The 22,335-nt window shown below is 35.5% G+C and overlaps 1 protein-coding gene across 3 annotated transcripts in view; it reads left to right on the forward strand.

Annotated features, from left to right (window-relative positions):
• The window catches only part of rap1gapa (RAP1 GTPase activating protein a), a 137,488-nt gene that overhangs the window by 18,524 nt on the left and 96,629 nt on the right, over positions 1-22,335 (forward strand). For all 3 annotated transcript variants that reach the window (XM_056448673.1, XM_056448675.1, XM_056448674.1), the window contains exon 2: positions 7,700-7,735. In XM_056448673.1, the coding sequence (XP_056304648.1) occupies positions 7,700-7,735 (36 nt within the window). The remainder of the gene's footprint in view (positions 1-7,699; positions 7,736-22,335) is intronic.

Here is a 22,335-nt window from a genome sequence, read left to right on the forward strand (position 1 = left end):
GCTAAATTATTTAGCATTCTGCTTCAATAAATTAAATTTAAAAAAATTATGACTTGACATGCATTTTTCAGCATCATGGAAATCACAGGGCCTGTTACTCCTGTTCTGTCCAGAATGGATGTTTTTTGCTGTTCTTTGTGTGCATGCAGTTCAAAAGCAATCTTATTGACCTCCATAACCTGCAATAATGAATAACATACATTTATTAAATTCAGTACAAACTGCTGCTCACATTTTAATTAAATAATATACACAGATAACTCATTTAGAATATGTGCACTAATTTAATTGACTACACTGTCAAATTATCATTAACACATTCAGGCAAATATTTGGCTTAGAGTGCCTTTAATACACCTCAGTTAATTTTAGACAACTAATTACTTAAGTCTATCACTCATGCTGGTAAACCGTAATCTCCTGTGGCTAATTTTGTTCAGTCGAGGCTGTGCTTTTGAGTTTTACCACACCTAGCTTCAATTTCTCCTTCGTGAGGAATAACAGAGGAGGTGAATGTAAGTCCAAGGATGAAAACTATCAATTTTTATGATTCTCCTGTGGGCCATTCTGATATATCATCATCCCTTTATTGTCAGCCTTGATTTGATGTTTACAATGAATATTGCACACAGTCAAATGTATGGATCTGTCATGCCATTGTTTACAACCAGGTTGATGGCACCAATGTTTCCCTGCAGGATTCAGTAGTTTGAATCTCTTGTGGCCGTTTGAGTGATGTGCCGTTTATTTGTTTGAGCAACTGGGGCTTTTACTGTTTATTTGCGGATATGAGGCGAAGCTAATTAAACTGGAGAGACTACGAGTCCCTGCAGCACCAACGTCAGGACTGACAGTAATTATGTTTGGTAATCTACAACATAGGACGTCTGTGTCCTTTGTCTGACAGATTGTTTGGATTTGTTTGAGGTTTGTGGATAAAAGCAAAAATAAAAAGCTAGCAGCAAGATAATAAAATCAATAGAACACTTAGTGGGTTCATTAGTTGCTCAAGGGCAGTGGAGAATACTTGTGTGCGCTTGAAATAACTTAATACACCCAGTAAGGAAGACATAAAAACTGAAATTAGAGTCATGTTTTGGTTCTCATACTTGACTGTAGGTTTTCAGTTAGTAATTTGTCAATATTTATTTCTGATTATACAATATGATACTTTTACAAATAAATATGCGTGCATATTCTGAACGCAGTAGTCAACAGCAGTCAAAAATGAGTACAATGTGAACAGGCCCTTGCTTTGAATGACTCACAGGTAGGGCTGGACCGATAAACAATATTATATTAAATCACGATAAACTTTAAATCAATAACAATAATAAGCTATGGTCTTTTTACTCTATATTGATTTAAGTGCCAATCACACTGCAGAAATGTGCAACAATGGGAATCTAAAAGCGTAAATATTAATTTCGTCCACTGAAAATGTATCTGCCGAAAATATGTTATGCCATATTATGGACTCTCTAATTATTGTTGCTTTAGTCATTGTTGACATACTCTTTTAAATCTGGAAGCGTTAACAACTTATATCGAAATCTATATCGCTATCGTTCAATATATAAACCAATTACCGACATAATACTCACAGGACATAACTAGTCTCTCACGGTATATCACTAGGCTCTCACTTCTTCACTACTTTCTCACAGACATCCACAAGTCTCTCAGTACTTCACTAGTCTCTCACAGGGCATTTCTAGTCTCTCACAGTACTCCACTAGTCTCTCATTCAATCTTTTCCACAGTTTACTGATTGTACTGGATTTCCTAGCCATAACTACATCAATATGGATTTTCAATCAGGTTTAGACCAGGACTCTAGGCTGGCCATTTCGGAATTTCAGTGTTTTAGCTTTAAGGAACAGTTTAATCTGTTTTCCTGTGTGATAAGGACCTTCATGTAAATTGCTTACTGATTGGGTTATGAATACCATCTTTTGATAAACTTTTGCATAAACTTGCATACGTATAGTAGTATGGTATATAGTGCATAGTATGTACTGCATAACAGGCCCAGCTCCTGCTTCTCTCTCTTTAGTGCAGCTTACTATTCTGCAAAGTCAGTGAAAACTAGATAGAGTTATATTTCACAGTTAAGTATGGTCTGTCAAATAATAATGAAATGACTAGCTGTAGGCCATGATTAACACCAATAATTGAGTGGAATCTGAAATTGTTCTTTAAATTTGATTAGTGTTCTTTTCAAATATCTCATTTAGGATTTTAAATTGTGTTTATATTCAGAATATATATTACCGTAACCCATTTAATATGCAGTTTTACTCCTGTTAGGAAGATTTCAAATAGGACTAAGCGGTGAACTCTAAAATTTAGGACATTATTTTCTCATTTTAATCTAGACTGTAAATGCAGAGTAAAGTTGTCCATATTGCAGATTTTTCATATAGGCTCAACTTTGATGTAGACCAACAGTAAAGAAAAAATATGATAGATTAACTAGCTTTAATGAAGTGTGAACTGAAGGTGCATACTGCATACCTTAGGCTTGGTGCCTAAAGGCAACAGATTTGAGTCAAGGTCTTTTGCTGTACTTTGGGTCACCTACATATAGTGGAAAAAAATTGTGTTTCAGTGGGTTAATTACTGAACCCACTGAACTGTTATCAGCCTTCACTTTTGTTCTAATAATGAATCTGTGAAACAAAGCTTTTCTTTAACTGAGTGATGGATCTTTTATAAGACTTTGCAAATGATTTGGATTAAGAAAGCTGTCTTTTGTCTCTCTTTGTAATACACAAATAATACCAGACAAAAAATAAAACAAGCTATGAGTCAGAGTGAAGCTGTGAATGAATTGAAGCTGTGAGACATTATTGGTGCGAGACTCTTTCTCGTTAACAAAACACTGCTGTTTTTAGAGCGTCTGGCATCATGAAATCTGCAACTACTATCTTGTGACTGGCTATTATACGTTTTGAATGGTAAATCACGAGTGTAATCAAGTACAGATTTGTGACACCCTGTACAATAGAATAAGTAAATGTATTAAATGAACTCCTAGTAAACCTCCTTTAAACTGTATTTTCATGCATGGCTGAATCATAACTTTAAGTAAACCTATACTAAACTTATAGAAAAAAGTGAAAGTATATTTGTTCTAAACATGTACTTAGAATTTGATTGAGAGATATTTGGCTTGTAGCTTTGTCTAATCTTTTTCAGTTTTTATGCTACTTTTCTTTTTATAATTTAATAAAATTTGAGTACTATGTATAGTTAGTACACCTAACAATAATATATGTAAATTGTATGTCACATAAGGTCACATGCTGAGATTCAAATGTACCTTGAAATATTGTATAGTTGCATAGGCGGAGGGTGCACAAAGTCCAGGGTAAGGCTAATATATGCGCTGCCCTTTAATGCATTTAAAAAGATTTGCGACCGACCAAGAAGAGGTTTTAACAAAAGCACCACCCATCAACAAACGTCTATTATATTCAACATGCACATTCAATTATTTTATTAAACTTTCCCACTGATGTACAGTACCGGTCAAAAGTTTGGGGTCAGTCTATTTATTTTTTATTATTATTACTTTTATTTAAAAATCTAATTAAAATTATTGTGTTCATCAAGGCGGCATTTATTAAATATAAAAAATTGTTAAATACTTATTTATTAAATATTAATTAATTACTTACTGTATGCAGTTTCAAATGAAATGATTACTACTTGTTGCTTTTATTACTATTACCAATAATAACTTTATTAATCTTAATAAGAGCGATTTCTGAAGGAAATGAGGACTTTAAATTAGGGGGACTTTAAATTTGATTGACAAACTTACAATAGCTAAAGTGTTGTGTTAATCATCAACATTAAATTACATTCATATTACGCCTTACACCTGTTACATGTTTTCAATGCAATTTTTTTTCTTTACTGCTATCTCCGTGGTCTCTGGCCAGGGGGAGGCTAAGCCTTCCCAGAGCCTTACACACGCTCCGCCTATGTATAGTTGTACTAAATTAAGTGTTCACAATAAACATAAAATAAAAATACTTTAAATACTTTAACTTTAGTCAAATACATTTCTTTTATTCAGTTCATCAAAGTCAGAAAAAATAATAACTAACGCAAACCAGAGATGTGCTTAATAGTTTGGAATTAGAATTAAGTATACAACTTTAATAGAATTAAGTGAATGATGTTTAATTAAAATGATAATATAAAGCTGCAGTAAATCAATTAAAAATTATTTGCTGTCTTTTTATCCCTACAATATAAATAAAAAGAGTTTTTGCAGTTAGTATAGCATCTAGTTTTGGTGCAGTAAAAGCAATGTTTAAAGACTATCAAGTCACATTCACAAAGAAAAAAATACTTGGAAAAAATGACCCCGTCCTTTTAAAACCCAACATTGTCTCGGCTTTCTCAGTAACATCAAACATGTATGGACAAGAGGTGAGGATATACTAAAAATAACTTGGTAATGTAGTTTATTTTAGCACCGTACCTTTGTGGAAATATGTACTTGACTCTGGGGTGTCACATTTAACACCAGCTGTCTTATTTGAAACGAAAGGCTGTCAAAGTGAAATCAACATCCGTGACACCAATTGTCCTCTTATAAGGAGGTGAAGTGGGATAGTGAATTTAAAGTCCAGCTGCCAGCAAAATACAAACACATACACACAGACACAGCAGTGATGCTTTCAGTCCATTTACATTCTGTTAGTGCTTTAGTGACGAAGAGCAACATCTCTGCGTCTATTTCTGGCTCCAGGTCACGAATACCACAGATGTTAGTCTGTAGTATGAATCCTGATAGTAGGCTGCTTGATCCATGACAGACAGGTTCCTGGAAAGATGGATTGCCACAAAGCTGCAGACTGTCTGACTGAACTTAAAACGCTCTGGAAATATGAGAGTAACTAAACAGCAGCAGGGGAAACATGTAGAGAACGACTGAGAGGAGTAATAACTGAGATGTTTGAGATATTTTTATTGAACAACTGTTTTCTTCAGCTTGTTGTACAGTATCACACACTAACTGCATGTAATCATCTGTGTATCTGTAAGAAATGTAGTTTTACAGTGTAATTCTTAGGTTGACTAGTGTTGATTCACAACTCCATCTGCTGGTGGCCAAGATTATTTCTATATCAACATTTTCCCCACATCGATTACATTCATTCATTCAGTTTCCTTTGGCTTAGTTCCTTTATTTATCAGGGGTCACCACAGCGCAATGAACCGCCAATTTATTCAGCATATGTTTTACGCAACGGAAGCCCTTCCAGCCGCAACCCATCACTGGGAAACACCCATGCACCCTCATTCACACACATACACTACGGACAATTTAGCTTACCCAATTTACCTATATAGCATGTCTTTGGAATTGTGTGGGAAACCGGAGCACCTGGAGGAAACCCACACGAACACGGTGAGCCACACAGATTTGTGCTGGCATATTTGTTAGATAGTGTAAGGCAAAAAATGCATTTATTTAAATATTAATATCTTTTTCTGTCACTGCTCTCTGTTTTAATGTGATTTTCACAGCATTTAATGTTGGTATCAAATGTTGAAAAATGGCCCACTTCAGAAGCAAATCACTTACATCATTTATTTATTCATGTGAAAAAGGAAATCAATAAATGTCATTTTATTGCACATGGAAATGGTGGACAGAAATGAATAAAACATTAGTTATAAATATAATTCTAAATAGGATATTGCTAATGGGAAATCTAAAAAAAAAGATTTTCTACATAGAGAATTCTTTCTTTCTTTCTTTCTTTCTTTCTTTCTTTCTTTCCTTCTTTCTTTCTTTCTTTCTTTCCGTTTCACAACATATTCACAATGCAGAACAGTGTTGTTAACTATTTTTTTTAGGTTTGTTATATACACAGTGTGCGTGTGTGTGCGTGTGTGTGTGTGTGTGTGTGTGTACGTGTTTTTGTGACATGTCAGGACACAAATCTGTATAATGACATATGTATGATACAGGTATTACAAAAAGGAGGTGAAATGTGTGTGTGTGTGTGTGTGTGTGTGTGTGTGTGTGTGTGTTAGGACTGGGCGACTAGTAATAATAATAATAATAATAATAATAATAATAATAATAATAATAATAATAATAATAATTCCTTACATTTATATAGCGCTTTTCTCGACACTAAAAGCACTTTACACATAGGGGGGGAATCTCCTTATCCACCACCAGTGTGCAGCATCCACCTGGATGACGTGATGGCAGCCATTTTGCGCCAGCCCACACACCAGCTGATTGGTGGAAAGGAGACAGAGTGATTAAGCCAATTATGAAATGGGGAGGGTTAGAAGGCCATGATGGACAGAGGCCAATGGGCAGATTTGGCCAGGATGCCGGGGTTAAACCCCTACTCTTTTTCGAAGAACTTCCTGGGGTTTTTATCGACCACAGAGAGTCAGGACCTCGGTTTAACATCTCATCCGAAAGACGGCGGTCACTGAACAGTATAGAATCCCCGTCACTATATTGGGGCATTAAGACCCACACACAGTAGGGCGCCCCCTGCTGGCCTCACTAACACCACTTCCGGCAGCAACCGAGCTTTCCCATGTGATCTCCCATCCAGGTACTGACCGGGCACATCCCTGCTTGGCTTCAGTGGGCAACCATGTGAGAGTTGCAGAGAGCTAGCTGCCGGCTATTATGTTTCAATTAATCAAAACGTAAGCAAAATTGACATTCAAAACCTAAAATCAATCTAAGTTTTCCAGGTTGATTTTTTTCGATTTACTTTCGTCACTGAAAAAAATGTTTTAAAGATGATTACTTGGATTTACAGTACAAATTTTAAGTTTAAATGTTTCTAAACAATTTATTTGGGCTAAATTTAAACAAGAAAATTAAGTTAAACATTACAAAACTGTTTGTTTAAATTCAACACATAAATTGTTTGCAAGACAGCATTTTTTCAGTGATGTGGAATCACGTGACCCCACTCTGTTAAGTCTTTTTTTAAGGCTGATTTATACTTCTGTGGCCACTTTGCAGCCACATCTGATTTCTGGTCAAGTAGGACGATGGACCTATTCTTGAGCCTTACTTTGCACTACATTGGTGCTGATTGGAAGTTGCGCCTTGAGGTTTTTTTCCAGGATATACAATTGTTATTTTATTTAGAAAAGATACTGCTTATTTTCTACTTTTAATATAAAAAAGATTTATTTTGTTTCCAAAAGTGAAGTGCAAGTTATTTATTTTCACTTTTTAAATAATCATAGATAGATGTGTTACCTTCCACTATTTTAAAATCAAGTAATGCACCCTTTATTCAGAAATCTTTTGTAATATGTGGGCATATTTACTGTACAAAACTTGTCCGTGAACTATGAGGGCAAATATATAAAATAAATTAATCAAATAATCGTTCATTAATCGTAATAGAGTTAAAACGTTCAATTAATCAAGATTTCGATTTTAGGCCAAATCACCCTGCCCTAGTGTGTATTTTTAGTAACATTTTCACAATGCTGTATTGTTAAATCTGTATGTTTAGTATAGCTCTTAAAAGGTTTACAACTGAACATAAACCAGATACACCGTAGGTGATGTGGACCATCTTCTTTGTAATGAGAAGGCCTGTGGACCACCTGTTCTATGTAACGAGAAGACAGGTGCAAGATATTGTCTTTAACTAAAATTGTATTTTTGTCCTTTCAGAGTTGACAAGACATTTTCCAGAGCCAGGAGTTTGTGGTAAGCACTGTCTTTTTCATTTAACTTAGCCACAGCCTGAAAGTGCCGTTCCAGAAACCACAAGCTTTTATGCTGTTTTGCTCAAGGGTATCAGCCTGGACACAGCTACAGAGGAAAGACAATTTTCTGTCTGCTGTAAGTGACTTGGAAGGAAACCATTCAAAGGCACTTTAGTGTTGCAGCTGCGTTTTCCTTCGTAGCTTATATCTAGCTCATTGGCAATTTTATGCTGCTGATTTAAATAACTCTCCTGTTCACTGCTGCAGGGTTGCAGCATTCAGAGTTAAAATTACGATGCATTTTAAATTGGTCTGATTATTGAGTTTGAACCAGTATTATAAAGTATTGGTATAATAAATAAAGGAATTAATAAAAAAAAAAATCATTTAAATAACTTTTATTTGCAACATGTAAATAATTCTTTTGAAAGTCCTAAATTAGGGGTGGCGTAGTGGCGCAGTGGGTAGCGCTGTCGTCTCACAGCAAAAAGTTCGCTGATTAAGTCGGCATTTCTGTGTGGTGTTTGTATGTCCAAATTTGAAATTAGATATCAAAACTAATACAGTATGTTTAAAATATATATATATATATATATATATATATATATATATATATATATATATATATATATATATATATATATATATATATATATATATTTTTTTTTTTTTTTTTTATCTCTCAGTTAAACAGCATAGCAAAAAATTACAGGACCATTAATAATATAGTATAGTATATAGTATAATAATACAGTATATAGTAATATATTACCATTTTTCTCAGTCACTTTGGTGCATTTCTCACAACACTATTTACATTTGCACAACAGTTAATGCATTTCTCAAAACAATTAGTCATTTGTGCACATCATAGTAGCAGTTTCTCATTGCTTCCAACAAATTGCAAATGCTTTTGGACATACTGTACATCAATTGATTTCATACAACTGCTGTTACAATCTCTGCTGTTTTATAACTATATCTTTTGATTATATCATGTCAGTCAAAAATAACTTGTTAACTTGTCAATGGTGAATAGTCATTCCATATAAAACTAATAGTCCTCATTTCATTACTTGGGTCATTACATACAAAAATGTTGAACTAGTTATAAAAAAAAAAAATATATATATATATATATATATATATTCAGTGTCTTGTACTCAGATACCTCACTAAATGCAGTGATTTCTAACTTTACTGTAGTTTTCAAACGACTGTACAAATAGTATCTAGTGCTGTCTTGAGCATTTTCGAGAAAGTGTCACCAAAACCTTTTTTTGCATTGAGAAAAATTTACAGACTAATTTGTCATAATGAAAACATGACAAAGCCATTTGACTGTCTTGTTTATAAACAATGGTGTCAGGACTTTTCTTCTTGATGACACTGACACTTTCATTGACTTGAATACCTGCTTTTGAGGAATGAGCTATCCATTTTGAGCAAGTGACACGCTTTTGCAGCTTATCAACTAGGTTTTGCAGTTTGTACCAATTGTTTTGAGAAATGCATTAACTGTTGTGCAAATGTAAATAGTGTTGTGAGAAATGCACCAATGTCACTGAGAAAAAGTGTATATAGAATAACTATATTTTATGGATTACAGATGAGAGATGTAGAATATGAGATAGAGTGATGGATAGAAAACTTGATGGACTGACACAGGCAGAAGATAGATAGATAGATAGATAGATAGATAGATAGATAGATAGATAGATAGATAGATAGATAGATAGATAGATAGATAGATAGATAGATAGATAGATAGATAGATAGATAGATAGATAGATAGATAGATAGATAGATAGAAAGACAGACAGACAGACAGACAGACAGACAGACAGACAGACAGACAGACAGACAGACAGACAGACAGACAGACAGACAGACTGACTGACTGACTGACTGACTGAAAGAGTGGGTTTGTTTGACTTTGTTGGTGCATGGAGTGTCACAAAGCAGTACAGAGTTTGGACAGGCAGATGAAATGTTTTGGATCTGGGCAGTGGTTTTGGGATGAGAGCAGTCCGGATCACAGAGGACACGCCGCAGACCTGCTGCCTTGTTGCCACAGCGACGGCAGACAGCTCTGCAGTGCTGGCAGGACAGAGAGGCTGAGGTGCACTTGCGACACACTCACGCCCCTGTCTGTGAGACTGAGTCTGTGTGTGTGTGTTGTAAAGGCCTGCTCGGGATGCCAGGCACAGATGGACGGCAGCCTGAAGGTCAGTCCTAACCAACCCACAGGATAATCCAGATTCCCAGCTCCGACGGCATCCGTCCCTCAATGTGTAACCTTAGGACCGGCCTGCATCAGTCTATGCCTCTTCAGCAAACTGCCTGCTGGAACAGAGACCGACTACGTCCATCCTTCTTCACCGCAAGGCACAGAGCAATCAAGGATAGATTTTCAGATTTATGGAACAGAGTTTTGATGGCGATTGCAGCATTTAGCATCACACTTTGGCCACGTCTTTATGATGGGACTCGGACAGTCACTGCATTGCTGGAGTTACAGTTTGTTTATATTTTTCTGACCTTGTGCAGACAAGATTCAAAACATGTTCTCTTTCAACAACTGAACTCATAAGTCTAGAAAAATTATTGGATTATTAGATTAAATTAAGGATATGGTGATAATTAATCGAAAAGAGATGCAAGATATGAGTGTATGATTCTTATTTGGATGCTTTGAGTCTGAGAGGAAGAAGATACTTCAGGATTGAAGACTCATTAGCTTGTCAGAGAAAACAGGACCTACACTGTGATCCAGAATTAGGCCTTAATCGTGTCTGTAGGCCCTTGCCAAGTGGCTGTCTGAAGCCTTCTGTAAGTAAGACGGATCTCAATTAGTCTGGCAGATCCACAATGCCTTGCTCTCCCTTTCGAATCAGGAGGCCGAAGAAGTTCTGGTGAGTTTGAATTCAGGATGATCTTTCAATAGGCGATCTGAATATGAAAAGGATGTAAATTTTGCGGCAGCGGTGCAGCGAGTGTTTGTTTAGTGGTCATTACGTGTGGATTGTGCTCTTGGACGTGGCATACATTAGCATGAAAGGATTTAGATTGGTTTGCTTTAATGAAGGCACCTTGCTTAGCGTCACAAAGTAATCTGTGAGCAATCCAGCAGGAATGCTTCAATATTCTGCAATGATGCTGCATTAGAGGAATGGTGCTGCCTACTGAGTGTGAATCAAGACACTTTTATCTGTTGATAAGGCATCTTTATCTCCCTGTCTCTTTTACTCGGGCTTTCGCCTATCTCTCACATTCTCACATTTCTCTCTTTTTGGAGCGTATGAGCAATCTAGGTCACTGTCATTACGTGCATATAGCAGCATTAGCTTAAAGATGGAATCAAATTGCCTGACTGGCATAGTTTTCATTGATGTATTTTCTAAGTCTGGACCGGGTGGGCATATTAAAGAAATTCTCTTTTCTTCAAAGCCAGATACCTTAATTTGGTCACAGTCGTGATAATTGCTAGGTGCTATGCATGTGGTGTTGGGTCAGGGGCATTTTTAGTATAGAGAGTATCTGATTGGATGAATAGCTGAATAGTGCAGGATGAGTCATCAATGTTTTGCTTTCCCAGAAGAGATCATGTACATTTTAGATGTGCATCTTTTGTGTTTTCTTGTGATTAACAATCAGTTATACAACTGTAACAATTGAAAATTATTTCAGTTGAAGCTTATTTTAACTGAAGTGAAGTACAATATACTCATCGGATTAGATTAGCACTATATGAAAAAATTTTAACTGTAACATGTAAATGCCCCCTAACTTAATCAATTTTAAGCTAAAATGCAAATTATGATAACAAAAACTGAAAAGAATTAAAGCTGGATTTCATGCAGTGTAATAATAAATAAAATACAGTAAGTAAGGCTAAAGTACACTGTAGTTTCACTGTTACACATGATAAATATCTAAAGAACCTACATTTTCATTAAAATTGAGAATTGTTTACTCAAAACAAAAAGTTTAAATAGCAAATTCATTTGCGCCACTTTGTGGACTCATGGGTGTTCCAGTCTAAAAAGGAGGCGTGTTGACAAGTAAAAGCTGGTCTAAAGTCCAGTGCAGAGTGCTTTAGTTTTGTGCCTTTGCAGGTTTAAACCCTTAATACACACAGGATGTACAGAAATACACATGTATCTTTACATATGTATAAAAAAGGATTAAAAATATTTACAAAATTAAAATTAAAATTTTAAAGGATTAAAATATTACAAAAATTATTATTGACCACATAGATATAAAAAAACACTACATCCATGTCTTCTTCATGTCCGGGGGGGTTATTATTTGCATTTGTATAAAGTTATCATTATTAGCAGTATTATTTATAATGCAAATTTATATTAGTTAAAAAAAAGAAGTTTAGATTTGTCCACCTGTTGAGTTTTGGAGACGTATGCGTCACTATATGGGGCATAAAAATAGGATGTGTGTTTGGATATAACTCAGTTTATTGACCACACTTCGTTATTATTGTTCATTTGTTTGTTTGCTGGAAATTAGAACTGAATTTAGAAATAGTTTTGAAACAAATCTTTGCGATTAACAAACAAAATTAAATATGTAGACTAATGGATGACTCCAGTGAAGTAAGTTTCCACCATTTCCTTATCCATAAAAGTAAAGGAGTAAAAGTAAAGAGAAAGTAAGGAGGCAGAATGGAGGAGGCTTGTTCTTTATCCACACATTGCAGATGGCCTGTTTAACTGTTTTCTCGCCAGTGAGGCATTCAGGTTTTCCACATACAAATCCGCCATGTAAATAGCAAATGCACAATGGTGTGACGCAACTGACGCTTAAAGGGAATGTGTGATGAGACTCTGATTGGTTTAATGTACGTTATTCTCAAAACACACCCATAACTCATTAAGAGAATAAGCACAACCCTGTTAGACCATGCATCGCAGCGCAGACCGTATTTTTCCATCCCTAAAATAGCAAAAGTGGATTCGGACAAACCCTTAATGCTTTTGCGACATGCACTTTAGACTTAAAACAGCTTGAGAGTTTGTAAATAATGACAGAACTGTAATTTTTGAGTGAACTATACCTTTAAGATTGATTTTAGGTTTCATTTTATCCCAGCAGGCACAAAACCATGTCAAAAATGCAAAAAGATTTGATGTAAAACCTTGATGTCCATTTGTCATCCACCAAAATTGCCCACCAAAATAACAGCCCCAAAATGATTATAATACAGGGAGTTTTATTCATCTGAAAGCTTTAATTACCAATGACAAATTTACACTTGATTTTGTATCCCTACATTGCATGTAAACTACCTTGATGTCAAAACAACATCAAACTGACATCTATCATTTACATCAAAAAACAAGTCAAATTTCGATTACAGTACTGTCCTGTAATCGGTGTTTGGCGTGTTTTTTTGACACCAATGTTATATGTTAATTTGATGTAATTTGGACAAATTAGTCAATTGACATCGTAATCGATTAGTACGATGTCAGACTTTAAACCTTCTCTAAATAAATGCTCCAGCTGTATGTTTTGCAACTCTGTACAATATTGTCCTCCTCTTCTCAATAGTATCCTGGCCTAATACCTGACCAGCGCTAAATCCGGAAGCACTTAGCAAACAATACAGCACTCAGATTACAGGCTGCTGGTTATACACTATATCTAACCTCATCTCAGGTCAGCAAAACCCATTCAAGGTCCAGAGAGACTCTTCTCTCTTCCTGCAGCGGAAATGATACACATGCTGTATATTTTCTCCATTAACTCAGTGGACTTTAGCTACTTGCTTTCATTAATCTCCGAATGACCTGAGGCTACGAGAAGGCGGCTGACATTCAGAGTAGATGTTTGAAAGCAATCAAATGTCTTTCCTGTTGGCCTTTTTTTACTTCCGTAACATCAAAGAGACATCCCTGGCTTTGATAAAGTATCTCAAAAAAAAAGAGCAGAAATATGTCAGTACCGAGTGGCAACGGTTGTTCATTTTACTCCTCTTTCATCACAGAGTGCAGGTGTTACGGCTAAGAGAGAGACGTTTTCCTCTGACTTTCCACTTTTAAGTGCTAGTCAATCCTTTCCTTTTGGAAGCGTGCCGTCATCTCATGCTGTTTTACTTTATGTAATTGAGCACGTTTGTCTACAAATGTAAGCTGACTTTTTGCCTGCTGTTGCTAAATGAGAGAGATATATGGGGGCTGTTTTATAAATAAATGCATTGTCTCACCATTGAGAGTAGGTATTGTCTGATGAGATTGATCGAGTAAAAGTATGTCCACCAGTGCAAAGGGTCACACATATTCATTTAGACACATGAACGGATTGTTATTAGTACACTGTAAAAAGCAATTAGTTGCCTTTGTTGTTGACTTTAGGTAAAAAAAAATTGAGTAAACCTGTCGTACTGTTAAATTGACTTGCTTTTATTTGGTAACACTTTACTTGAAGGGGTGTTTATAAAACTTTCATGACACCTTTATAATCATGACATGACACTTTACGCTTTTCATCATTAGCTCAGTTATGTCATTTTGTAATGCAGAGGTTGCATTGTTTGAGATGTCTTTATGACAACTTGCTTAAATACATCTTAACCTGACTTTGTTTTTTGTCACAACTCGACATTACAAAAACAAAATAACTTAAATTTGTCATAAACATGATATTGTGTAGAGTTTTACATTTGTAATGAATGTTTTTCTCATCACTTTTCAGTGGAACAAAATTAATTTGTCAAATAGTTTTCTAAACATTGTCATTCTTTCATTCATTTTCCTTCAGCTTAGTCCCTTATACAGGGTATATCAGGGTTCGATATGCAGAATGAACCGCCAACTATTCCAGCATATGTTTAAGCAGTGGATGCCCTTCCAGCCGCATCCCAGTACTGGGAAACACCCATACACTCTCACATGCACACACTCACTCATACACTACAGGCAATTTAGTTTATTCAATTCACCTGGAAATCACCCGGAGGAAATCCACACCAAAACCGGCAAAACATGCAAAGTCGCCCAGCCGGGATTCGAACCAGCAACTTTCTTGCAATGAGGCGGCAGTGCTAACCACTGAGCTACCGTGCCTCCCCCAAACAGCGTCATTAATGTTTAATCAACATTAACATTTTAATGAGAAATTCAGTTAGTACCACTGAAGTTGAGGTCAAGAAAAATGTAAATGGCACTTTTATAAAATTCATGAAACAGGCTTATGACAATCATAATTATGTCAGATTTATGACAGGTTTTATTGTCTTGGTAATGTAGAAAATACAGTAATGTTGGTAAAATACAGGTTATTATGTTTTTGCTTATGTCAATTTTTCATACCAAAGGCATCTCAAGTAACGTCACCTTTGCGTTTAAAATGACATATCTGAGCGAAGGAAATTTGTTATAAGCATGCATGAAGTCTCATTCAAATTCATGATGTGTCCTGTTGTGGTTATAAAGGTTTCATGACAATCTTTTGAATTCAAGTAAAGTGTTTTTGTAGATCAAACTAATAAATTTTTACAGAGATGTATACTAATAAATTCCATATATAAATATTATAAAAAATAAATATTATGATATTATATATACTGTACAGTTGAAGTCAGAATTATCACCCCACCTCCTGTTTATTTTTTTCCCCAATTTCTGTTTAACAGAGAAGATTTTTATAACACATTTCTCAACATAATAGTTTTAATAGCTCTGAAAAGTTTTATTCATCTGAAACTTAAATTACAAATTATAAATTTGACTGTCCTGTAATCAATTTTTGATGCGTATTTGTTTACGCCAATGTTAAATGACAATTTAATGTCGTTTTAACAACAAGGTAGTCAATTGACATCAAATCAATTTAGCATTTATGTTGTGGTTTTTGTCATGTTTTTTTGTTGATGTTTTAATATTAAGGTGCCCACTGGCATGGCATCAGACTCCAAACCTTCCAGAATCCAAGGTTTCCTTCTCTAAATAAACGCTCCAGCTGCATGTTTTGCAACTCTGGACAATATTGTCCTCATCTACTCAATAGGATCCTGGCCTAATACCTGACCAGTGCTAAATCCGGAAGCACTTAGCACTTAAACTCATTTCTAATAACTGATTTATTTTATCTTTGCCATGATGACAGAAAATAATATTTTACTAGATATTTTCAAGACGCTTCTAAACAGCTTAAAATGACATTTAAAGACTTAATTAGGTTAACTAGGCAGGTTATGGTAGTCAAGATTGGTAGTCAATCACAATGGTTTGTTCTGTAGATTATCGAAAAAATATAGCTTAAAGGGGCTAATATATTTGACCTTAAAATGTTTTTAAAAAAATTTAAAAACTGCTTTTATTCTAGCCAAAATAAAACAAATAAGACTTTCTCCAGAAGAAAAAATATTATCAGACATACTGTGAAAATTTCCTTGCTCTGTTAAACATCATTTGGGAAATATTTAAAAAAGAAAAAATATATAAAGAGGGTTTAATAATTCTGATTTCAACTGTATTATGAATAATATTAAATTCCACGAATGTTGAGACGATGTGCATCTGGTATGGGGCTATTGCTCATTTTAACACATAATAGTTTTGGTTCTTTTTGCAGACTGACATTACCAAAGCTTTTTGCATCACTACGCAACACACCCTAAGCAACATGAAAAATCAATATAGTGTCAATATTGTTCCATGTATTATTTATATTAGCAAACTGTTTATTATTTATTTATAATGATGAATACTGCACCATCTTTAACTCACACTCAACAAAACATAAAATCTCAACAAAACAGAAACATAAAATCTAGTGTGTCTACGCCAGAACCAGAAATTCGTGACTCTAAAAAACAAGAACAAAAAACAATCAATTTCAGACAGGAACACACAATTAGTTTATAGTAACTATACTTATCATTATAATTTGCTCTTTAAACAAAACAATCACAGAACAAATCACAAATCATGCATAACTATTGATGTGAATTATAATTCAGCTTTAGAATGTGGATACATGAAGCCATCTGCCCTCTAGTGCTGGTGTAGATTTCTCCAAGAGTGTCTACTCCTCTTTATTTTACTCATGTCAAAATTATTACTGAATAATATATTGTGAAATAGTGTTACCTTTTAATTGGTTTACTTTGCTTTACAAATTGAAATAAACCAATTAAAAGGTAACACCATTTCACCGTACCGTACATTCATACTGTGTTAGAAAAACAGCAGCTCCTCTAAATCTGTTTAGTGAAACACAACTGCACATATTTACAAGACAGAATAGACAGTATTTTCGTTTTTGTTTGAACAATCTTTTTAGTTCCTAAATCTCTCTCTCTCAGAAAAAGTAAGGAAAAGCTGCCTTTTTCCTATTGTGGAGCTCTTGAGATGTTTAGAAACTCTTATACAGTACCAGACTCAATGATCTGTTTTCTCAGCCAGACTCTGTGAGCCGCCTCTGTTCATAGCTTTAGAGCAAAAGAACCAGCTTTGTGCTAGCTTGTGTCTATATTTGTTTTTCACAGTCATAAGAGCCACATACAGGTGAGATTGCTTGATCTCTCACACTCCTGAATCTCTCTCTGTGCGTGTGTGTGTGTGTGTGTGTGTGTGTGTGTATTTATGTGAATCTATTGGCTAGAATATCAAGGAGAAGGGAGGAGAGAGCTGTCAAACTTAATCAGCCCAGACTGTCTCTGTGTGTCTCTTACATGCAACTGTCTGACTAAATATAGCTGCAATGTGACGAGCTAGTCCTTGATTCTCTGCGACAACATTTATAAATGGAAACCCATTGAAATCACACGACACAAAAATGCATATTAAAACGAACCTGCGGCTTGTATGGCAGGTCAAGAAGATTTGCAGAAATATGCACTCTTGAGATGTGTTCAAAAGCTTTTTGGAAATGAATACACCTTGATGGTACTTTGATGTCATTTATTAATCACATATTCTGGTTAGACGATTAATTGATCTCGCAAGCAAGCTTGTCTGCATGTTTAATCCATATCTCAGTCATGCATAATGAGAATCTGTGTATAATGACTGTTATCAGATTGCCTGACAGCAGTCTTTTACAAAGAAACGTTATCAGTAAAGCACCTTTTAGTGGTGTTTTTTAATACCTTAGAGGCTAGAGAGGCTTGTAAAAAAATTTGTGAGCTTTGAAAAATATGGAAAAATATGAACGATGAGAGATATTGTCCTTAAAAGCATGCTAACATTAACTTAAGCATGTGCATGCGTATGGATGATGGAGAGCAGCAATAATCAAGGGACGCATAAACATGCTCCCATGACTCGTAAAAACATGATTATGTAATACTTTCACAGTGTGAGGTGCTGTAGAAGATTCTTTGACTTGCAATTATTGTTAGAAAAAGGATTAATTTATTAAAATCCTGGAAGATGTGCTGCTAGCATTTCTGCAAACTCAACCCCCCAAAAAACAATAGATCTAATACTAAACTCTTCCACTGGTAAGGTGTCATACGCCAAACCTGCCTTTGCAGAATTTACTCTATTGGAATGACATCTGGTGACTGTGTGGCCATTTAACTATAGTGATGTTTAAGAAACCACTAATGTTGCTTTTCCACTGCATGGCAGATTTTGTTATGGCTCATTTGTGTAGGGTTTTCTACTGAGAGTAGCTGATACTGTACTTTCTTTTTAGTAACACCTCAGCCGAGGTTTCAAGTGAGCGTATCATTAATGTACAGTATATGATATGTATACATTTTTGCTCACTTATTGGCCCACACTTGTCAGTTCTACCAAGACAACCAATCACAGACCTTGTAAACATAGGCTCATTCTGAAAACATACTCCTATATACATTTCTGGAGAACACGAATTATGTAGCCAGGTGGTCAATCTGTAATTTTTAAAACATTATCAGTCGACAGCGGCCTCTGGTGGATTTACGTGAGAGGAGCAGGCGCGAATGGCACTCGCAAGAGACATTTGAGATCTCAAAATTGTACACAGTGACCTCTGGTGGAAATAAATGTTTCATGAAATATAATTTATTAATTTCGCTCTCCAGAAATGTACATAGGGGTACATAATCAGAATGAACCTGGGTTGGACCTTGCAGTCTGCATTGTCACAAGTGGTTAACCAATCTGTGATTGGTCAGCTTTGGGATGAGGTTGGGCAGGGTTGAGAGCTGTGGGAGTGAAGTGAGAACAGTGGGGAGAAATTATAAAGTATAAGTCTTGAACCTTGTGGAAGATCTCTGAATTATGTTTTGTGTTTATTTCATGATAAAAGTGGTTGAGCGTTCATTGGTTCCCACTTTTTTCCATCCTGAATGAGTTTGAGTTTGAGCTACTGTTACAGTAGCATTGCACACATTTCTAAACTCTACTCAGTGGAACATAGAACACAACTAACTACAAGCATTTTGGAAGTGTTGCTGCATCGCAACAGACAGAATGCTGAAGTATAAATGCATCACAAATGCATCGGCTTAGTGCAGGGGATGTACTTAGGGGTACTGAGATCACTCAATGCTAAAGAATAAATCAGGTTTAAGAGGAATAAACTGTGCCAAGAAAATCTCCCCATATCATTACATCACCAGCAGCAGCCTGAACCATTGATACCAGGATCCATGCTTTCATTCCGTTTATAGCAGATCAAATGTTGCAGCATTTAAATGTCGCAGTCGAAATAAAACTGATCATTCCAGGCAACCTTTCCCCCAATCTTCTATCCAATTTTGTTGAGCGTGGTAAAATTGTAGCCTTATTTTTCTGTTTTTACCAGACAGGAATTTGATTTGATGGCTCTTTTTCTTCTTCTGTAGCTTATCTGCTTCAAGATTTGACACATGGTGTGTTCAGAGATGCTCTTCTGCAGGCCTTGGTTATAAAAAGTTGTCATTTGAGTTACTGCAGTCCTTCTCATGCTAGACATTCTCCTCTGACCTCTGGCATCAACTAGTCATTTTTGCCCACAGAGCTGCTGTTCACTGGATATTTTTTATCCATTCTCTGAAAACCGAGTGATGGTTATGCATGAAAATGATAAATTTCTGAAATACTTGCACCAGCCCATCTAGCATCAGCAAAATGATCCCTATGTAGGAATAGTAAAATTCTTGTGAAATGATGAGGCCCTGTGCCTGGGGGAGAGCAGCTAGTTTATCACTGTGGATAGCAGCACTCATAAAAGTATTAGACCCGAGCATGCTGTGATGTACATGTTTCTCTTTCTCATGCTGAAGCTGCCCATTTGGGTTTATTCCATCAAAATACCTTCAGGGTCAGAGGCACCATGGGGTATTCTGATGGCGGAGACATGGGGAGATGAGAGGCTTGTCAGATTGATGTGCCATGCATCAAAGCTCAGTCCAGGCTCACTTCTGGAGGTTCTGGCAGGCAAACACACAGTCAGTCCACTCATCTGACCCATTACAGACACGGTAGGCAGGCAGCTAGTAGATGGCATTATCTGAATTTGCAGAAAGGACATGTTGTGGTGGTCATGTTTTGACCACTAAGATAAAAAGGGTAGTAGTGTTGTGTTATATTAAAAGGGTAGTTGTGTAGTGTTATATTAAATGCTGGAATTTGTTTTGATATATATAAAAAATCCCAGGATGTTCTTCGAAAAGAGGAGGGGTTTAACCCCAGCATTCTGGCCTAATTTGCCTCTGTTCATCATGACTTCCTCACCCCCCCCCCCTCCCCATATCATAATTGGCTTTATTACCATCTCCTCTGCACCAATCAGCTAATGTGTGGTGTGTGGTGTGCAGTCTGGCGCAATATGGCTGCCGTCGCGTCATCCAGGTGGATGCTGCACACTGGTGGTGAATGAGGAGACCCCCCCCTTGTGTCAAGCGCTTTGTCTAGAAAAGTGCTATATAAACGTAAGGAGTTATTATTATTTATTTATTATTAAAATTTTCAGCAGGATAACGCTCCTTCTCATACTTCAGCCTCCACATCAAAGTTCCTGAAAGCAAAGAAGGTCAAGGTGCTACAGGATTGGTCAGCCCAGTCATCAGACATGAACATTATTGTGCATGTCTGGGGTAAGATGAAGGAGGAGGCATTGATGATGAATATAAATAATCTTGATGAACTCAAGGAGTCCTGAACACTTTATTAATAACTTATTTGAGCCTTTGCAGAGATGGATGCCATTGTCCAAGCTCATTGTAGTCAGAGACAGTATTAATTCTTTTTCCACTGCATCATGACTTTATATTCTATACAAAGTCAGTCTTTACTGTCCTAATTAATTAAATTAAATAAATAATTAAAAATCAAGGCATGATCATATTTTATTTTGGTAAAATAACTGTAATCTTGAGGCCTTTGCCTTTCATATAAGCCATTTCTGATACCAAATGATCCACTAAAAGTCAAGTTATTTTTTGTTGTTCCTAAAACTTGGATAGGCGACAAGACCTTTGTCAGGTAGTATATATGTTTATAAATATGTATATCAAAGCATTTCAAATTTTCATATGTAATTTTTTATAGAGTGAGCAGTGTTATTTGTATTTAGTAACAAACTACTTACTGTAATTAAATTATTTTTTCACTGACGAAAGTAAAGTAAATGTACATATAGTCAACAATTCTATATGAATCAATTCGGAGAAGCAAGAGTATATTTAGCAGAATAATTCTATTTTTCAACTAAATAACATTTGTCATTTATAAGGCAACTGCATATATGCTTAATAAAAAGAGAAATTAGTTCATGACAATTTAAGTAATAAATTCAGAAAAGCATAGTAATGCATATTTAACAGAATAATTATACTTTTCCAAACTTAAAACATGTATAATTGATTAAAAACTATATATGCTTAATAAAAAATAGAGAAAATAGCATTACTATATAAGGTATAAATTCAGAGTAATTGTAAGTAAATATTTTGTGTTCAGATCTTTTGCATATTAACTCAATTTTTCAACTTAAGAAAGTTTTATGTTTGACAACTGCAGAAAATGTAAATATACGTCATATGCTGTGAAATATTGTGTCATTCTATTGAAATGTTTTGTGTTTGTTTTAATACTGACTTTGTTTATATTTTAGGTTTGAATTTTTTTTAAACAAAGCTAAAATGTCTAGTTTGACTCTTATTTAAAGAATTAAGAGTTTACGTCCTATTGTATGTGCACTACGATTTATGTTAATTACTATTTAGTGAAGTAATTTAATTACTTAATGAGTAACCAAGTTACTTTTCAGACTAAAGCTGCGGTCACACTAGAGTTTGTGCGTGCGAAATTCTGTGGTACGGCGCTGCGAAAAGGTGCGGGATTAAACAAGTTTATGAGACATTAAAAAAAGCGAGCGATTGCTTCATGTTTTACATTTCTGTCCAGAGAGGTCATGTTTTGATCCTCGATTGGTCTCACGCAGTCAAGTGATGCAATTTTGCAGGTCAGAGTTCACCAAGCTTGAACTTTGCACTGCAGTGAACTGCGAAACTTAACGCATGACCCTGCGTTTCCTATCTGACGCATTCGCGTGCGTATGAATGGAAGTCTATGGGGAGAAAAGTCCAGTGAGACCGCAGCTTAAGTAACGCAAAAGATCATTTAAATTGAGTTGTAATGGTATAATTAGTAACTC

The sequence above is a fragment of the Danio aesculapii genome, chromosome 23 (assembly GCF_903798145.1).
Source record: "Danio aesculapii chromosome 23, fDanAes4.1, whole genome shotgun sequence".
In the NCBI taxonomy this organism is placed as follows: Eukaryota; Metazoa; Chordata; class Actinopteri; order Cypriniformes; family Danionidae; genus Danio; species Danio aesculapii.